Genomic DNA, 17026 nt, shown 5'->3' with positions numbered 1-17026 from the left:
AAGGTGACATAATTACTCTAATTATGTGAGGACAGAATATGAGATATAGAAGACTAGATTGCAGTTAGTGATAATGAAAAGAAAGATTTCTTAAAAATAGCAAGGGCCCATGAAAAATCAATACAACAACTGCTAAATGATGCAAAGAAGAATAACATAAGATTGATCAGAGTCACTGAAAAAGCAAGAGATAGTGCAAATGACATTTTAAAAAGCTATTCACAGAAGTAATGGCAGAAAACTTCCTAAGCAGAGAAAAAGAATTTGATATCATGTACAGGTGCAAATTCCTTATGATGAGTGTTATCATTATGTATATCTAAAATGTACCAATAAATGTTTTCCTTCAAAAAAAAAAAGAAAATCCTTTCCTATAAAACAAAACAAACAAACAAAACAAAACAAAATCCATCCTCAAGCCAGGGATTTAGCTCACTGGTACTGCTGCCTGCCTCACAAGCACAAGGTCCCAAGTTTGATCCCCGGTACAAAAATAAAATCCTAAGCCTACCCCTGAGCCAACCTGGGCAACTCAGTGAGAGACTCTGTTGCTAAATGAATGAATGAGTATATATATGGATATGGTTCAGTTCGAAGGCCCTGGTTTCAATCCTCAGGGCAACAAAACAAAGGGAAACAAACTGAAATAAACAATATATAGATAGATAGATAGATAGATAGATAGATAGATAGATAGATAGTTTTTTTTGGTGGAATATATTTTGGTGGAATGTATGTGTGTGTGTGTGTATATATATATATATATATATATATATATTCCACCAAAAAAATGTATACATCCAGTGTGGCAGCACATGTCTATAATCTCAGCACTCAAGAAGCTGAGGCAGAAGGATTGCTGCAAGTTCAAGGCCAGCTTCAACTGCATAGTGAGTTCAAGGTCAGCCTGAAGTACATAGTGAGACTCTGTCCCCCCCACACATAATGTATACACACTTCAGCAGTTTGCCATACTAATAAATGTCTAGAAGCTAATCACCACCTTGGGCACCTCTTGTAATTATAGAGGCCAAAGGTAACTTGTATTAATCTCATGATGTCTAATAAATTTAGTATTAAAATATTTTTTAAAAGAATTTGACATACAGATAAGTGAGGCACATAGAACTCCAATTAGCCGTGATCAAAAAAAAACTACACCAAGGCACATAATAGTCAAGATTCCAGAAATTCAGCACAAGAACAGAATATTGTTTTTTGTTTGTTTGTTTTGTTTTTTTTTTTGGTACTGAGGATCAAACTCAAGACCTTGCACTTGTGAGGCAGGTGGCAGAACCACTGAGCTAAATCCCCAGCCCAAGAACAGAATATTAAAAACTATTAGAAAAAAGGAACAAATCACATATAAAAGAAAGTCCATCAGAATCACAGTAGAGGGCTGGGGATTTAGCTCAGTGGTGGTGTGCCTGCCTGGCAAGCCCAAGGTCCTGTGTTCAATTCCTGGAACTGGAAAAAAAAAGAGCATCACAGCAGACTTTTCCATGCAAACCCTCAAGTCAAGGAAAGCTTGGAGTGAAGTATTTCAAGCCCTAAAAGAAAATAACTTCCAACCCAAATTGATATCCCTGAAAAACTATCTTTCAAATTTGAAGGAGAATAAGACACTTCCTTGACAAAGAAAACTTGAAGAAATTCATGGCAACCAAACCAACTCTCCAAAGTGTTCTGAAGGACATTCTAGAAAGAGATAATGTGGACTACAACTCCATGAATCCCAACAGAATGAATCCATCAGGTAAGGCAAGTAATTAAACAGAGGTGGGGGAGAAAGAGGGGAACCAACAACAGAAACATAACAAGGATAAGTCAATACATATCAGTTATAACCATCAATGTAAATGGTCTCAATTCAACAATCAAAAGAAACAGAGTGGCAGAACAGATCAAGAAGCAAGTTCCAACAATATGCTCTATAGAAGAAACACATTTAATTCAAAAAGAAATTCATAGACTGAAAGTCAAAGGGTAGAAAACAATACTCTATGCAACAGGAACCCGGAGAAGAGCAGAGGTAGATATTCTATTTGCAGAACAAGTAAATTTCAAGCCAAGACTGATCAGAAGAAACAAAGAAGGTCACTGCATCCTTGAAAAGGGAACAATCCAAGAGGAAGAGATAACAATCATAAATATATATCCACCAAATGCCAGTGTACTCAACTATATAAAACAAATATTAACAGACATGAAAAATCAAGTAAACACTAATACAATTGTAATGGGGGACCTCAATACCTCACTATCACAAATAGACAGATCAACTAGATGAAAAATCAACAAAGAAATATCAGAACTGAACCAAACTTTTGAACAAATGGACTTAGTAGATGTCTACAGAGTGTTCTACCCCACAACATCAGAATACACATTCTTCTCAGCTGCACATAGGACTATCTTAAAAATTGACCACATACTAGCTCATAGAACATGCTTAAGTAAATACAAAGGAATCGAAACCATCCCATGTATATTATCAGACTATAGTGCAATGAAATTGGAAATCAATGGCAAAAGGAACCACCAGAATTTCATAAACACATGAAAATTAAATAATACTCTCCTGACAACCAATGGGTCACAGATGAAACTGAAGAAGAAATGAGACAGTTTCCTGCCGTGCTACCACAAGGTCCCAAGTTCAATCCCCAGTACTAAAAAAACAAAAAAACCCCGAAATTAGACAGTTTCTATAATTAAATGATAATGCCAATACAACATACTGGAACTTATAGGACATAATGAAAGCAGTCCTACACGGAAAATTATAGCAGTAAATTCCTATATAAGAAAAACAGAGCAAGCTCAAATAAAGAACCCAGAGTTGAGCCTCAACCTTCTAGAAAAAGAAGAGCAAATCAAGCCCATATCTTGTATGAAGGAGGAAATTATAAAGGTCAGAGCAGAAATTAATACAGTGGAGACTAATAAAAAAATACAAAGAATCAATGAATTGAAGAGTTGGTTCTTTGAAAGATTAAATAAAATTGACAAACCTTTGGCCAATCTTATCAAAAAAAGGAAAGACTTAAATCCATGCAATTAGGAATGAAAAGGCTGAAATCACAACAGATCCTACAGAAATCCAGAAGATTATCAATACCTACTTCAAGAATCTGTATTCTAATAAGATGGAAAGCACAGAAGAAATGGACAGATTCCTAGGCACATGTGAATTACCAAAGCTGAACAAAGATATAAAAATTCTAAAAAAACAATGTCAGTCAGTTGAAGATGTAACTGAAAACATACCAACAAAGAAAAGCCCAGGCCCTGATGTATTCACTGCTAAATTCTACAAGAAAATTAGAGAAGACCTAATGCTGCTACTTTTCAAACTCTTTAATGAAATTGAAAGGGAAGAAATACTCCCAAATTCATTCCTAGAAGTAAGAATTACCCTGATACCTAAATCAGAGAATGATCCAACCAAGAAAGAGAACTACAAGCCAATGTCCCTAATAAACATAGACTCAAAAATCCTCAATAAAATACTGGCAAACAGAATGCAGCAAATTATCAAGGTTATACACTGGCCAGGGATTTAGCTCAGTGGTGCCACCACCAGCCTGGCAAGTGCAAGGTCCCGAGCTCGATCCCCGGTACCAAAAAAAAAAACCCTAAAAAAAAAGATCCCTGGTACAAAAAAAGAGAAAGTTATACACCATGACCAAGTAGGATTCATCCCAGGGATGCAGGGATGGTTCAACATATACAAATCAATAAATGTAATACACCACATTAACAGAACAAAGGACAAAAGCCACATGATCATCTCGATAGATGCAGAAAAAGCATTTGACAAAGTCCAACATCCATTCATGATTAAAAAAAAACCTACAGAAAATTGGAAGAGAAGATCTTTACCTCAATAAAATCCATCTATGACAAACTAACAGCCAACATCATCTAAATGGACAAAAACTGAAAGCTTTCACTGTAAAATCAGGAGCAAGACAAGGATGTCCACTGTCACCACTCTTATTCAATGTAGTTCTGGACATTAGCCAGAGCAATGAGACAAGAAAAAGAAATAAAAGGAATAAGGATAAGAAACAAAGAAGTTAAACTATCATTAATTGTGGATGACATGGTACTCTACATAGAAGACCTCAAAAACTCCACCAGAAGACTTCTAGATTTAATAAGAAAATTCAGTAGTATACCTGGATACTAATTCAACACTCAAAAATCAATACCATTCCTGTATACAAATAACAAACTCACTAAGACAGAAATTAGCGAAAGAACACCTTTCACAATAGCATCTCCCAAAAATGAAACACCTAGGAATCAATCTAACAAAGGAAGTAAAAATCCTTTACATGGAAAACTATAGTATTCTGAAAAAAGAAATTGAAGAGGATATCAGAAAATAGGAAGACATCTTTTGTTTTTGGGTAGAAAGACTAAATATAGTAAAAATGGCCCTACTTCCAAAATTGTTATATAGATTTAATGTAATCCCAATCAAAATACCTATAGCAGGGCCGGAGATTTAGCTCAGTGGTTCCACCACCTGCTGCACAAGCCCAAGGACCCAAGTTCGATCCCCGGTACCAAAAAAAAAAAAAAAGAAAAGAAAATACCAATAGCATTTCTCACAGAATTAGATAAAACAATTCTAAAATTTATTTGGAACCAGAAGAGACCTAGAGAATTGCAAAAGCAGTTCTGGGCAACAAAGGGAAGGCAGTGGGCATCACAATCCCTGACTTAAAATTATACTACAAAGCTACTGTGATAAAAACAGCATGGTACTGGCAAAAGAACAGACCCAAGGATCAATGAAACAGATTAGAGGATGCAGAACAACTAAAGACATAATCAGCCACCTTATCTTTGACAAAGGAGCCAAACACTGGAAGAAAGACAGTTTCTTTAATAAATGGTGCTGGAAAAACTGGCTTTCCACGTGCTAAAAATTGAAAGTAGATCCATATCTCTCACCGTACACTAACCTAAAATCAAAGTGGATCAAAGATTTGAATGTTAAAACAGAAACACTAAATCCACTGGAAGATAGAATAGGTAGACATTGAAGACATTGATACAGGAAAAAACTATGAACAAAACCTGGACTACACAGGAAATATCACAAAGATCAACAACTTGGATCTCATCTTATTAAAAAGCTTTTGCACAACAAAAGTAACGACCAACAGGGGCTGGGGATTTAGCTCAGTGGTTCCGCCACCTGCCTCGCAAGTGCAAGGTCCTGAGTTCAGTCCCCGGTACCAAAAAAAAGGGCATCTGACATGAATAGACACTTCTCAGATGAAGTAGAAACAGCAAATAAATACATGAAAAAATGTTCATCCTCACTAGTCAGTGGAGAGATGCAAATTAAAACAAAACTGAGATTCTATCTCACTCCAGAAGGAAAGGCTGCTATCAAGAAATCAACCAATAACAAATGATGGTGGGGCTGTGGGAAAAAAGGAACACTTCTCCAGTGTTGGTGGGAGTGTAAACTGGTCCAACCACTGTGGAAATCAGTGTGAAGATTTCTCACAAACTAAAACTAGAGGTTCCATTTGACCCAGTTATACCTCTTCTTGGTATCTTCCTGAAAAAAGTAAAAGCATCATACCACAGCAATATATGCACATCCATGTTTACAGTGGCACAATTTGTAATTGCTGAAGGTTGGAAACAGCCCAAATGCACATCAACTGATGAATGGATAAAGAAAATGTGGGTTTTTTTTTTAATACATAACAGAGTACTATATCCATAAAAAGGACAAGCATGGGACAATTCTAGCTAAATAGATGCACCTTGAGACCGTGCTTTTAAGTGAAATAAATTGGACAAACATGTTTAAATACCACATTGTTTTCCTGGTGTGAGAAACCAAAAGTGGAAATAAGAATAAAAATGTGTAATAGATATTGGGAAATGGGAAGAAAATGTTCAAATGAGAAGAGGAACAAGGAGGGGGAGGGGAAGAGAAGGAAGGGGAAAGGAAAAAAGAGAATAGAATGGAAAAAATGGAAACAAAACTTTTGTAAATAAGGAGATGAGGAGGGGTTGAAGAAGCGGAGGGGATTGGGAAAAAAGAAGAATCAGAATATATCATGTACAGGTACAAATTCCCTATATGTTATCATTACAAATATCTAAAAATGTACCAATAAAGAAATACTCTTTGCAAAATAAATGAATACTGATGGTTAGAACTGAAAAAAAAAAAATCCTAGCACCTCATAGGCTGAGGCAGAAGGATCATTTCAAAGCCAGCCTGAATCTACCTCAAAAAACAAAACAAAAGGGCCAGGATTTAGCTCAGTGATTCTGCTGCCTGCCTTGCAAGCGCAAGGTCCTGAGTTGGATCCCTGATACCAAAAAAACCCAAAACAAAAACGTATGACAGAAAGTGGAAGCCATAGAAGAAAAGATTAATAAGTTAATATATATACAAAATAAGTTTTCCATAGTAGTAAATACTTCCGATTTATATGTAGTAAAATATAAATGACAAAGAGTTCAACAGAAAATCCATCTAAAAACAGAGCAAATAGTATAAATAGAATTCACCAAAATAAGACATCCCCCCAGAGATTAAAAAGTATGATAAACTGGTCAATTTCAGCTGGGTGTAGTGACACAGGCTTGTGATTCTATACTTCTGGGAGGCTAAGGCAAGAGAATCAGAATTTTGAGCCCACCCGGGACAAGTTGGTTACTTAGTATGATTCTATCTCAAAAGTGAGATAGATAGACAGAGCTCAGCACAAAGCCCCTGGGTTCAATCCTCAGTACCACAAGAATAACAATAAACAAAACAAGACAAAAACAGGCCTGGTGTGGTGCCACACACCTATAATCCCAATACTTCAGAGGCTGAGGCAGGAGGATTACCTTGAATTTGAGGCCAGTCTGGCCTACATAGTGAGTTCAAGCCCAGCCTGAACTACAGAGTGAGACCTTGTCTCAAAAAGAAAAAAAAAAAAGGCTTTTGGTTTTCACCTATTTGGCAAGGATAAAAATGGGTAGTTCAGGATGTGGGGAAAGAAGCACCCTAATAATTTATTGATCGGAAGATAAAACAGTACAATTGCTATATGGAGTATCTTGCCAAGATTGATTAATATCAGACAAACAATTTTATATATTCATTTACAGGGATTGCACTTCCAGGGATTTTTGTTTTAAAGATAAATTCCCACATAGGCAGAACAGTGAACAGAGAAGTTATAGCACTATTTATTTATTTAATCATTTTTGGTACCAGGGATTGAACTGTGGTCCATGGGTCCTTGTGCTTGTGTAGCAGGCAGCGAAACCACTGAGCTAAATCCCCAGCCCTATAACACTATTTAGAATACAAAGATTGAGAATAACCTAAATGTTCTCAAACAGCAGAATGGGCAATTAAATTATGGCCTGTCCTTATAATTTGTTTGTTTGTTTTTTGAGACAGGGTCTCACTATGCAGTCCAAATTGGCCTTGAACTCACTATGCAGCCCAGGCTGGCCTCCAACTCATGGTAATCCTCCTGCCTGAGCCTCCCAAATTCTGGGATTTGAGGCATGTGCCACCACACCCAGCTCTTCCTTCCTTGAAACAGAATCTCATTCTATAACTCAGGCAGACCTCAAACTGCAGTTTGAGATCCTCCAGACTCAGTCTTCTGTGTGGTAGGACTGTACGTCTGTGCCACCACATCCCACTGCCATGTTGCTTCTCTTTCAGTTGCTGAAACATGCCAACATCTTCCTAACTCAGGGCATTTGCACACACTCTTCCCTTTGCCTAGGTTGATGTAGTCTAGGTTCTTCTCATAGGTTGACACTTTAAACCTTGGTTCTAATATTGAGATAGGTGAGTAGGGCGTGGCAAAACTGGCTGGGGAAGTAGGTGTAACTTGTTAATTACAAGATTCAGGACACATGCGCAGAACAGTTCCCAAAGCCCTGCACAAGGACTTCTCCTGAGAACTCCAGCAGGTTTTCAATAGAATGGCCTAGACCTGACAGCCTGAGGCATGGGATCCCAGCATCACCTGTCAGGACCTGGATGTAAAGTACTCTGGAGTTTCCTCAAGGTTTGGACAGCATAAAAGAAAGGCAGCCACGGAGAGTGGTACTATCACAGCTTTCCATGACAGCCTATGCTGTTTTCCAGACAGAGGGTGTACTTTTATCTTTCCTCGGCCCAAGCTCGCTCTGCAGAGCCAGTTTCTCTCCTACTCTTCACCTTTACTTTCTCAAATGAACTTTGCCACAGCCTTTTGCTTGTTTCATCCAATTCTTTGATTAAGATGAGAAGAACCTGGAGAGGTTCTTCCAAGAGAGGCGAGCAACCCAAACCCAATAACATTTAGTTGATGAGTCACGTTTTTAGAAACAAGCTACCTGATAACACTATCATCTCTTCAAAGAGTCCAGCCCTGGCCACCCTTCATGAAAATTGTTGAGTAAATGCCTCTCTGCCTCATTGGCCAGGGAGAGTAGGACTTACATGTTTGACCACCCAGTCTAAAGCAGTATCTTTCCCTGCACCATCTTCCTCACAATATCCTGACTTTCTGCATGGCACTGGTCACTTTGCGATCACCTTGTTTATGTATTGTCTCTCTACAGATCTAGGGTAACAATCCTCATGAAAGCAGAGACTGTGTCTTAATTCTAACTCTATCTTCAGCAACCCAAATAATAAACTTCCTGTGCGTTTGTCTTAAGTGGTAATAGGGATTGATCCCTGGGCCTCTTGCATGCTAGGTAAGCACACTACCACAGAGCCATACTCCCAGCCCCCAAACAATAAACATTTGTCGAACGAATTTATGCAACACAGAACTATGGACCAGACACTATTCCACGAACTTCGCAAATAACAGCTTTTCTGATCTTCACACTCAATGAAAGGTTGGTACTATTACCCATTTTACAGTTGATGAGATGAAGGCACGTAGCAACTGAGAAACCTGGCTAATCAGCAGAGTTGGCCTCCAGAGAGAAAGTAGCTAATTACAACGGGACGCTTTTCTATTACAAACCGGTGGAAGGATGAAATTGAATGTATGGATGGAAATCTAATGCAAACGTTAATTCTTTGAGACTCCGGATTCCCCAGGCCTCCCGCAAGGGGGCGCTCTCTCCAAGGATTTGACGCCACTCCAGGCGCGCACTCCCTTTGCGTCTCGGGCTCGCGCGCGCTGCCGCGGCACCGGAAGTGACTGAGCTTGCAAGTTCCCCCGGTCTCTTCAGGGGAAACTGAGGCCGGTGTGTTCGGGAGAGACGGCGCGAACAGTCAGCCAGGTAGGCCTGCCAGAGTCTGCGACGCGGAACTCGGCCGCGAAGAACCCTCGCATCTGGAAACCACCGGGCCGATGAAGGGGGATGTTGCCCCCCACGGCTTGCTGGGCTTGCAGGTGAGAGCGCCGCCTCCCCTGTGTGTGACAGACGCTGCACCCAATGGGAACCTTCGCCGTCCCGCTTCCGTGCCAACTGGAGTCACGGATTGGCTACACGGGGTTAGGCCGCCGAGGGCGAAACCCCTCCTTCCAGAAAGGGCTCGGGGGCGCCCCGAGGGAGGGCGGTTGCCTAGCAACTGGGCGGTGGCTCGGCGGGTACCCGGCCTAGAGAGCGCGAGAAGCTGTGAGGCCGTGGCCCACCCACCCCGGGCTCCAGAGAGGTGCAGCCCCCAGTCCTTGAGCCCAACCTGGGGCTCTAGGAAGTCGCCGTCAATCGCCCAGGAAAACGTGGTCTCAGCTGTAGGGAGCCTCGAGCAGGCCTCAGCCCCTCTTCCTGACCTGAGGAAAGGCCCAGCGCCTCCCCTTCACCCGGTCTTTGTGCAGGGCGCCGGCAGCCATTGTGTCCGGGCGGGGAATGGAGGACCTGGCAATCCCCCACTGCCACGTCCAGGGCCTTTGGGGAATTCAAAGAAAGTCAGCGGCGTTTGTGGGGGGTCCCCGGCCTTCAGCCTCCCGGAAAGGCCTGAGGGCGGCCTTTCCGAAGTCAAGTCGCGGATCCGAGGCAGTCTCTCCTTCCCTGTGTCCCTCGTCGAAACCTTGAGATCACTGAGAAGTCCCTTCAGGGTTTCGGAAGCCTCACCCAAGGCTGATACTTAAATAGAAAAAAAAAAAAAAAAAAAAAAATCCCTGCACTAAATCCTCACCAGCCACCTCAGGGAGAGTTCTCCTCGGCTCCCAGTAGGAGGCGGAGAGCCAAGGGGCGTGCGAGAGCGAGGGGGCTGGGCTCCTGGGTGGCTGGAGGCCGCGGCTGCAGCGCGGAGAGCCCGACCTCGATCCGGCGATGGAGAAAGCAAGCAAGGGGGCAGGTTCCTGAGCTTCGCAATTCCTGTGTCGCTTTCTGGGCTCTCAGCCTACTGGGTCGCATGATCCCTCCGGCTGGAGCTGGTTTTTTTGCCAGCCGCCGCGAGGCCGGCTGAGTTACCGGCTACGGGGCCGTCACCTCCTCTCCCGACCTATGATACAAAAGATCTTCCGGGGGCTGCACCTGCCTGCTGTCGCCTAAGACGGATTTGAATGTAGGTGGTGTGGGGTCGAGGGAGGGGGACTGCCCATCGTGGTGACTTTCCGACGAAGGCATTTTGGAGAAAAGGGGGTGGTTGTGGTAAAAGAGGCGGATGAGATGATTCAGAACACACTTGTCCTTTCAATTTGACTTCATTGAAGTCTCTTCGAACCTGGACCCAGACCGTCGTAAGCACCACAAAGAAACCAGTTTCTGGTACCTGGAGGGGGAATGGGATGTTGTAGGGTAATTGACATGCATATTAATTTTTTTTCCTGAAGCTCTTTCTCTCTCTTCAGAACCTTATTTTGGCTTTGGATCTTAGAAGAGAATCACTAAGCCGAGACCAGACTCAGTGAGTGAGCAGGTGTTTTGGACAATGGACTGGTTGAGCCCATCTCTATTATAAAAATGTCTCAGAGCAACTGGGAGCTGGTGGTTGACTTTCTCTCCTACAAGCTTTCCCAGAAAGGATACAGCTGGAGTCAGTTCAGTGATGTGGAAGAGAGCAGGACTGAAGCCCCAGAAGGGACTGAATCAGAGATGGAGACCCCCAGTGCCATCAGTGGCAACCCATCCTGGCACCTGGCGGATAGCCCCACGGTGAACGGGGCAACTGGCCACAGCAGCAGTTTGGATGCCCGGGAGGTGATCCCCATGGCAGCAGTGAAGCAGGCTCTGAGGGAAGCAGGTGACGAGTTTGAACTTCGGTACCGGCGGGCATTCAGTGACCTAACATCTCAGCTCCACATCACCCCAGGGACAGCATATCAGAGCTTTGAACAGGTAGTGAATGAACTCTTCCGGGATGGGGTAAACTGGGGTCGCATTGTGGCCTTTTTCTCCTTCGGCGGGGCATTGTGCGTGGAGAGCGTAGACAAGGAGATGCAGGTATTGGTGAGGCGGATCGCAAGCTGGATGGCCACTTACCTGAATGACCACCTAGAGCCTTGGATCCAGGAGAACGGAGGCTGGGTAAGAACCACACCCCTTACATGTCCCTTTTCTTTGCAATCCCCACCAGCCCTTGCCCTGTATCTCTTTCTGTTGTTGGGGATGTTGATTGTTAAGGAGACCTGTCTGGCCACATTTCACCATAGGAGGTCAACTCTTTGGAAATAAGGATGAGCCAGTTCTTAATGGACTCCTATCTTTGCGTTCCGATCACTTTCATGACCCTACTCTTTTCTACTTGTGTTCCAGTTTCTCAGCAAAGAAAAACATAGCCTATGTGCTCGTTTGACTCAAAACCTTTGAGAATAGGAAGTTGTTCCAGTGCTTCCCTCACCCTGACACAGTGGTGAGACTCAGTGGTGACACTCAGAGTGGTGATGAACATAATTCCTGGAGAAGCTGATGACCCACTGTCCCCTTTCTCCTTTCTCCTGCAGGGGTGTCAATCCTATTCTGGCTTCCCTTCCCCAAATCAAGTTTCATTTATTTTGGTTTGTGTGCATGGAACTCCTCTCAGACCATTTGGCTAGGCAGGAGTTCCCACTGGTTTGGATGGCTGAGGATTGTCTGATTTTAGGGCAGTACAGGCTGTGCTAGTTGTCTTTGTGCTGTTTCTCCCAAATTCATTTTCCCCAAAGTGTGCAACTTTCTTCGTGGCTGGCCTGTTTGTGGAGCTCTTGCTATCTCACACACCTTAAGCCCCGGGACTTTGCACCTCACTGCCTGGGGTCAGCTGGGGAGTCCCAGCTGCTCTGTCAGATACTCTCTGACAAGGAACTAGGGGCCTCTTCACCATGCACCGTTTGTTGTTGAAGCAAGAACCCTGTCTGTGAGGTGCTTAGTAGGACATTAGGATTTGGCCACAGACCCAACACAGGTGTAAGTCCTGGACCTGTCATTTAGTGTGACCTTGAACAGACTGGTTTACTTTCTTGAGCCTTAGTTTCTTCCACTAAAATGTGGCGTCCACTCCTTGCCTTGAGGAATATTTTGTAGTATTGTGAATCTTAGAGATAGGATGAACTTACTGACTGACACCAGCAAGTTCCTTTTCCTTGGAGGCAGAAGCCTTAGGATAAGCTGGAAGTGAGAGCTTTGTTGTCAGTGGTAACTGTGGGTAATTTTTACCCTTCTTCATTGAATTCTGTTCTAGTTCCTTGCTTGTCTCCCTGCCTAGGGGAGTTGTATGGCTTAGGAGAGGTATTCTGTCTCCTCAGAATAAGCAGAAGACCTGCAGCCTGTGGGAAATCAGTCATCTATTGCAGGAGCTGAGGTGGGAAAGGCCTTGCACCATGGACTCAGGAATGTCAGGAATGCAGTTGTCCATAGGTTGGGCCTAGGGTGTGGCAGGCACTTCACTTTACCACTGAGCCTGGGACCTCTTGGTTTTGCCTTGGAACCCACTCCTCTCAGTTCCCATTTCTTTACAACTTTATCAGCTGTTCCCCTCTACCAGTTCCTTTTTTTTTTTTTCCAAAATGTTTATTGTCTACCAGCTCTTGTAAAAGGCAAGGGGGTTGTCAGTGGAAGCCAGATGACTTGGTTGGAATTGGGGCTCTCTTGAGCTAAAGATGACCAGACTTGAAAGCCATACTGTAAATGAACTCCCTGGGGGGTGAAAGTATAATGATTGAATAGTTCCTGTTGGTTTGTGTGATGACCTGTTCTTTTCTCTTCTGCTTTAATTCTCTTTGGGGGCAAATATTTGTTCAGCTGATTACAGAGGGAACAAGATTCTAACACTGTAGACACACCCTCTGAAGCATCTCCAAGTAGGGACTTGGGCCCTTTGCCCAAGTGGTCCTAATTGTCTTTGGCCAGTGGTCCTAATAGCAGGTGAGTTGTTGCCAGCTGTAAACAAAAGGAAGTCTGGGAGAGGTGCCTGTTCTGCCAGCCACCCTCTGCAGAGGGCTATCCTGACCGGAGAATAGCCACCTGCCTGGTGTTGGATATAAAAGGGCTTAGATACAGCAGCTCTGGGCAAGTTCATTAGGTCTCTACTAGATTGAAATTTCATCTTCCATCTCTTTGCTCAAGAATTATCGGAGCCTGTTGGACAACATACCACATGTTACTTCCTCTTGGTGAACAGAGGGGATTTGTGCAGAATAGCCAGTTATGTCAGAACCATTTCTGGACATTCTTCCCCTGTAGCCAGGGGGTAAAGAACATTTGACTCAGAATCCTTTGAGCCTGCAGTATCTACCCACTTCCCTGTTAGGAGTGTCCCGTTCTGAGTTGTGTGGACTGGCTGCTGCAGTGGCATCTCATAATCATCCTGGAGGCTGCAGCTGGGAAATCCTTGAGTATAGGCATTTCAACCAGTCCTCCCATGGATATGCTGTAAATTTAGCAACCCTGCAGGAAAGGGGAAGGAAGTTAGCCTTTATTGAGTACCTTTTATGTTTTAGGCATTATGTTAGGTCCTTTATTTGTGCAACCAATGTATTGAGCATCTGCTGTAGAGCAGACATGGTATCTTCCTTCCATCATGGAAATGATAGCTCTTTCATGTATTCCACACATGAAGCTCCAGGTGGCAACGTGACTGACATCTGGTGTCTCTGTTAGCCAGTTAAGTGTCCAGGTGGCTCAGTGGTAAAGTGCTTGCCTACATGTGTGAAGTCTTGAGTTCAGTCCTTAAGAAAACTCCTTTGCAAAAAACAAAACCTAAGTCCTCACCAAACAGATGACAGTGGCATGCGTGCAGGGAGGTGGCCTGTCCCAGGTAACTCTGTTTAATTGCAGCGTGATGCTCCAAGGTCTGAGTTCCGCCTCTAGCCACTCTATCCGAGTCACCTAGAAAAAGGCTGAACCTGTTTGTCTCTTTCATCCATTTGTCTCTCCCATCTGTAAAATGAAATAATGATAGCCAGATGCCATAGCTTGATTCTAGTAAAGGATCTAGAATAAAAGCCTTTTCCCATACCTTAATTGTAGGGTGGAAGCACTTCTTTTAATGAATAGGCTTCCTCCATCAGGGAACTGAACTTTGCCTCCTGTAGTTACTCCTTAAAAGACAAAGTCAGTTCCTGAAATACTCACTAGAGTATTGTATGAGTTTTCCAATGGGAATGTGGGTTAGGACCCAGGTGGACCAGGCCACTTTGGGATAGCTGTCTCTGGAGGAACCCTGATGGAAACACCATTTTGGAGAGCTGGGAACAGGGTGTGTGGGAAGAAAATATAACTTGGCATTTTGCAGTCTGCATGGCTTTGTGGTCTGCCAGTCGCAGGGGGTCTCTTGCCTATTCTGGCTTCTCTTGTAGGGATGTGTGCTTAATTGAAATACTTCAACATCCTTTGCAAATGTTGGCAATTCTGTGGTTTTCTTGAGGAAACCCCATTAGAAACCCCAAATGGAAATTTTTAGTAATCTTGTTCAAGTCTCAGAATGAAGTAGAATTATTTCAGGGGCTCCCCCTTGGAACACCCACTTTTTCTGGGTGTACATTTTAAGTTGCTCTTAAAAATACTCTTGCCATCACAGGGTTTTCCAGACTTCTTAGGAATAATTTCCCCAGTAGCCCCATGGAGCCCTTCAGTTGCTCTTAGAAAATTACCCAGGTATTTTTTAGGGGACCTAAATGGAACCTGAAGGGTTTTCTTGACTTTCTTGTGGGCAGTTACCAGATAGATATATTTGGGCTTCATGAAGCAGCAATTGGCTGCTGACTCTTCCCCCTACAGATACTTGTCCTGGGACTGGTGGCTTGAGCGTCTTGTCTGTGCCTAACTAACCTCCCTGGTTTTTCCAGTGCCTTCAGCCTTCCATCATGAGGCTTTCTTTCAACAATTGTGGTTTTGTCTGGGTTTAGCATGGATAGATTTAGGGGTAAGTCCCACTGAGCAGCTTTTCTACAGGAACAGAATCTTCTACCCTAATTTATTACTGCCTCTGGCTGAACCATGGCCTCCACCCTAAGCCCATAGCGTCCTAAGGATTCACCCTCTTCCCTTTGAAGGTGTCACTTTGTCCTGTCTCTTCTGTCCCTGAAGCCCTCAGTCTGTCTTCTCCATTCCCAGTTGGCAGACCTGAGTCAGAGAGTTCCATTGGGTGTTTCTGTGTAGCTTGGGGAAGAGAAGACCCAGGAGAGTATGTTACCGGCTTCAAGTGTGTGAAGGAGGAGGCACTCAGCCTTTCTCTTGGTTTGGTCTGCAGCGAACTTTGCATTGAAGAGAAGAAAGTAACAGTAGTAGAGTTAAGTTGGTCCAGAGAAGATATTTCTAACAAATGTCCTCTGTCGCAGGGTTAGGAGCTTCCTAAGGGTGGAGCCTTCATCTTGTCCATACTTATTTCCCTCACCACTGCCCACAGGTCTTGGAAATTCTAAATTGCTGAAGAAACAGACCTTATCAAACCAGAATAACAATTATGTGTTTGTTTGTTTTGTTTTTTGGGTACCTGGGATCGAACTCGGGACCTTGCGCTTGGGAGCCTGGCGGCGGAACCACTGAGCTAAATCCCCGGCCCAAGAATAACAATTATGGAAGTGGCCCTTTACTCATTCATTCATTCAGTGTTTATTGAATTCCTACTGTGTGCCAGGCTGTACTAGGTACCTGGAATATAGCAATGAGCAAAACTTAGCTTCTGTCCTCATGGAGCTCACATTCTAAGTGGAGAGCCAGGCAAAAAATCCATAATTATACAGTGACATTTCTGTCAACCACAGTAGTCCCATAAGATTATATGGCCTAGTGACAATGAAGCTGTTTCAGTTCATTTAAGTACACTCTGATGTGTTCACACAACAAAATCTAACAACTCATTTCTTTTATCCTGGTTGTTAAGTGGTACATGACTATACATATATGTATCAGGTGACAGTGAGTGCTGTGAAGAAAATAAGACAGGTTGGGGCATAGCGCATGCCCAGTGAGGCAGGGTGGGGTTGCAATTTCAGAGTGATTAAAGGTGTAGTAGAGTGAAGAATGACTCCCCTCCACCCTCCTAGGATTTTTGACTCAATTATGAATTAAATTGACATGAGACAGATTAACAGGGAAAAGAAAATATTTTAATTACCTACAGAAAGCGTAAGTCCCACAAAATATGAGACTCAGAGAAGGGCTAAATTATTGAAACTTATGTGGCATCACGAGCTGCACAGAAAGGAATAGGGACCTGGGGCTTGGACTGGGCAAACCAGCAATCTAAATTATAGAAGGACCAGAGTGGGAGAATTGTATATGAGTAAAGATTGTCTTGTTAGCTAGACATGGTGGCATACATTTGGAATCCCAGCAGTTGGGAGGCTGAAGCAGGAGGACTCACAAGTACAAGGCCAGCCTGAAGGACAAAGCAAGACCCTGACTCGGAAAAAAAAAAAGCAAATCAAAACAGATTGTCTTGTTATACAGATAAAGTGTCTCAGGTAAAGTGTCTGGGGCAGCCCTCTTTCTGATAACAGATACTTTTACTAACAGATTTCCTTTAAATTGCTTTTCCAGGTGCAGGATTTAGCTCAGTGGCACTGTGCCCGCCTCACAAGCACTAGGTCCTGAGTTTGATCCCTGGTACAAAAAAAAAATTTCTTTTCCAGAAAGATAGCTTTTAAGAGCTACT

General features: G+C 43.1%; 1 protein-coding gene across 4 annotated transcripts in view; it reads left to right on the top strand.

Moving 5' to 3' along the window:
• Positions 1-9042: 9042 nt before the first annotated feature.
• Bcl2l1 (BCL2 like 1) overlaps positions 9043-17026 on the top strand; it is a 50277-nt gene continuing 42293 nt past the window's right edge. Inside the window, exons 1-2 of one of the 4 annotated variants that reach the window (XM_004840599.4) lie at positions 9043-9398; positions 10803-11478. In XM_004840599.4, coding sequence (XP_004840656.1) covers positions 10915-11478 — 564 coding nt within the window. In that variant the 5' untranslated portion in view covers positions 9043-9398; positions 10803-10914. Of the gene's footprint in view, positions 9399-9475; positions 10517-10784; positions 11479-17026 lie in introns of those variants that run through there. The other 3 variants (XM_087188835.1, XM_013070667.3, XM_021254918.2) reach the window with 3 other exon arrangements.

The sequence above is a fragment of the Heterocephalus glaber genome, unplaced genomic scaffold, assembly GCF_053883595.1.
Source record: "Heterocephalus glaber isolate CG9 unplaced genomic scaffold, H.glaber_assembly_v1.0 deba00001532, whole genome shotgun sequence".
Classification (NCBI taxonomy): Eukaryota; Metazoa; Chordata; class Mammalia; order Rodentia; family Bathyergidae; genus Heterocephalus; species Heterocephalus glaber.
Note: the sequence above shows the minus strand (reverse complement) of the source record. Positions and strands in the feature narration are given on the sequence as shown.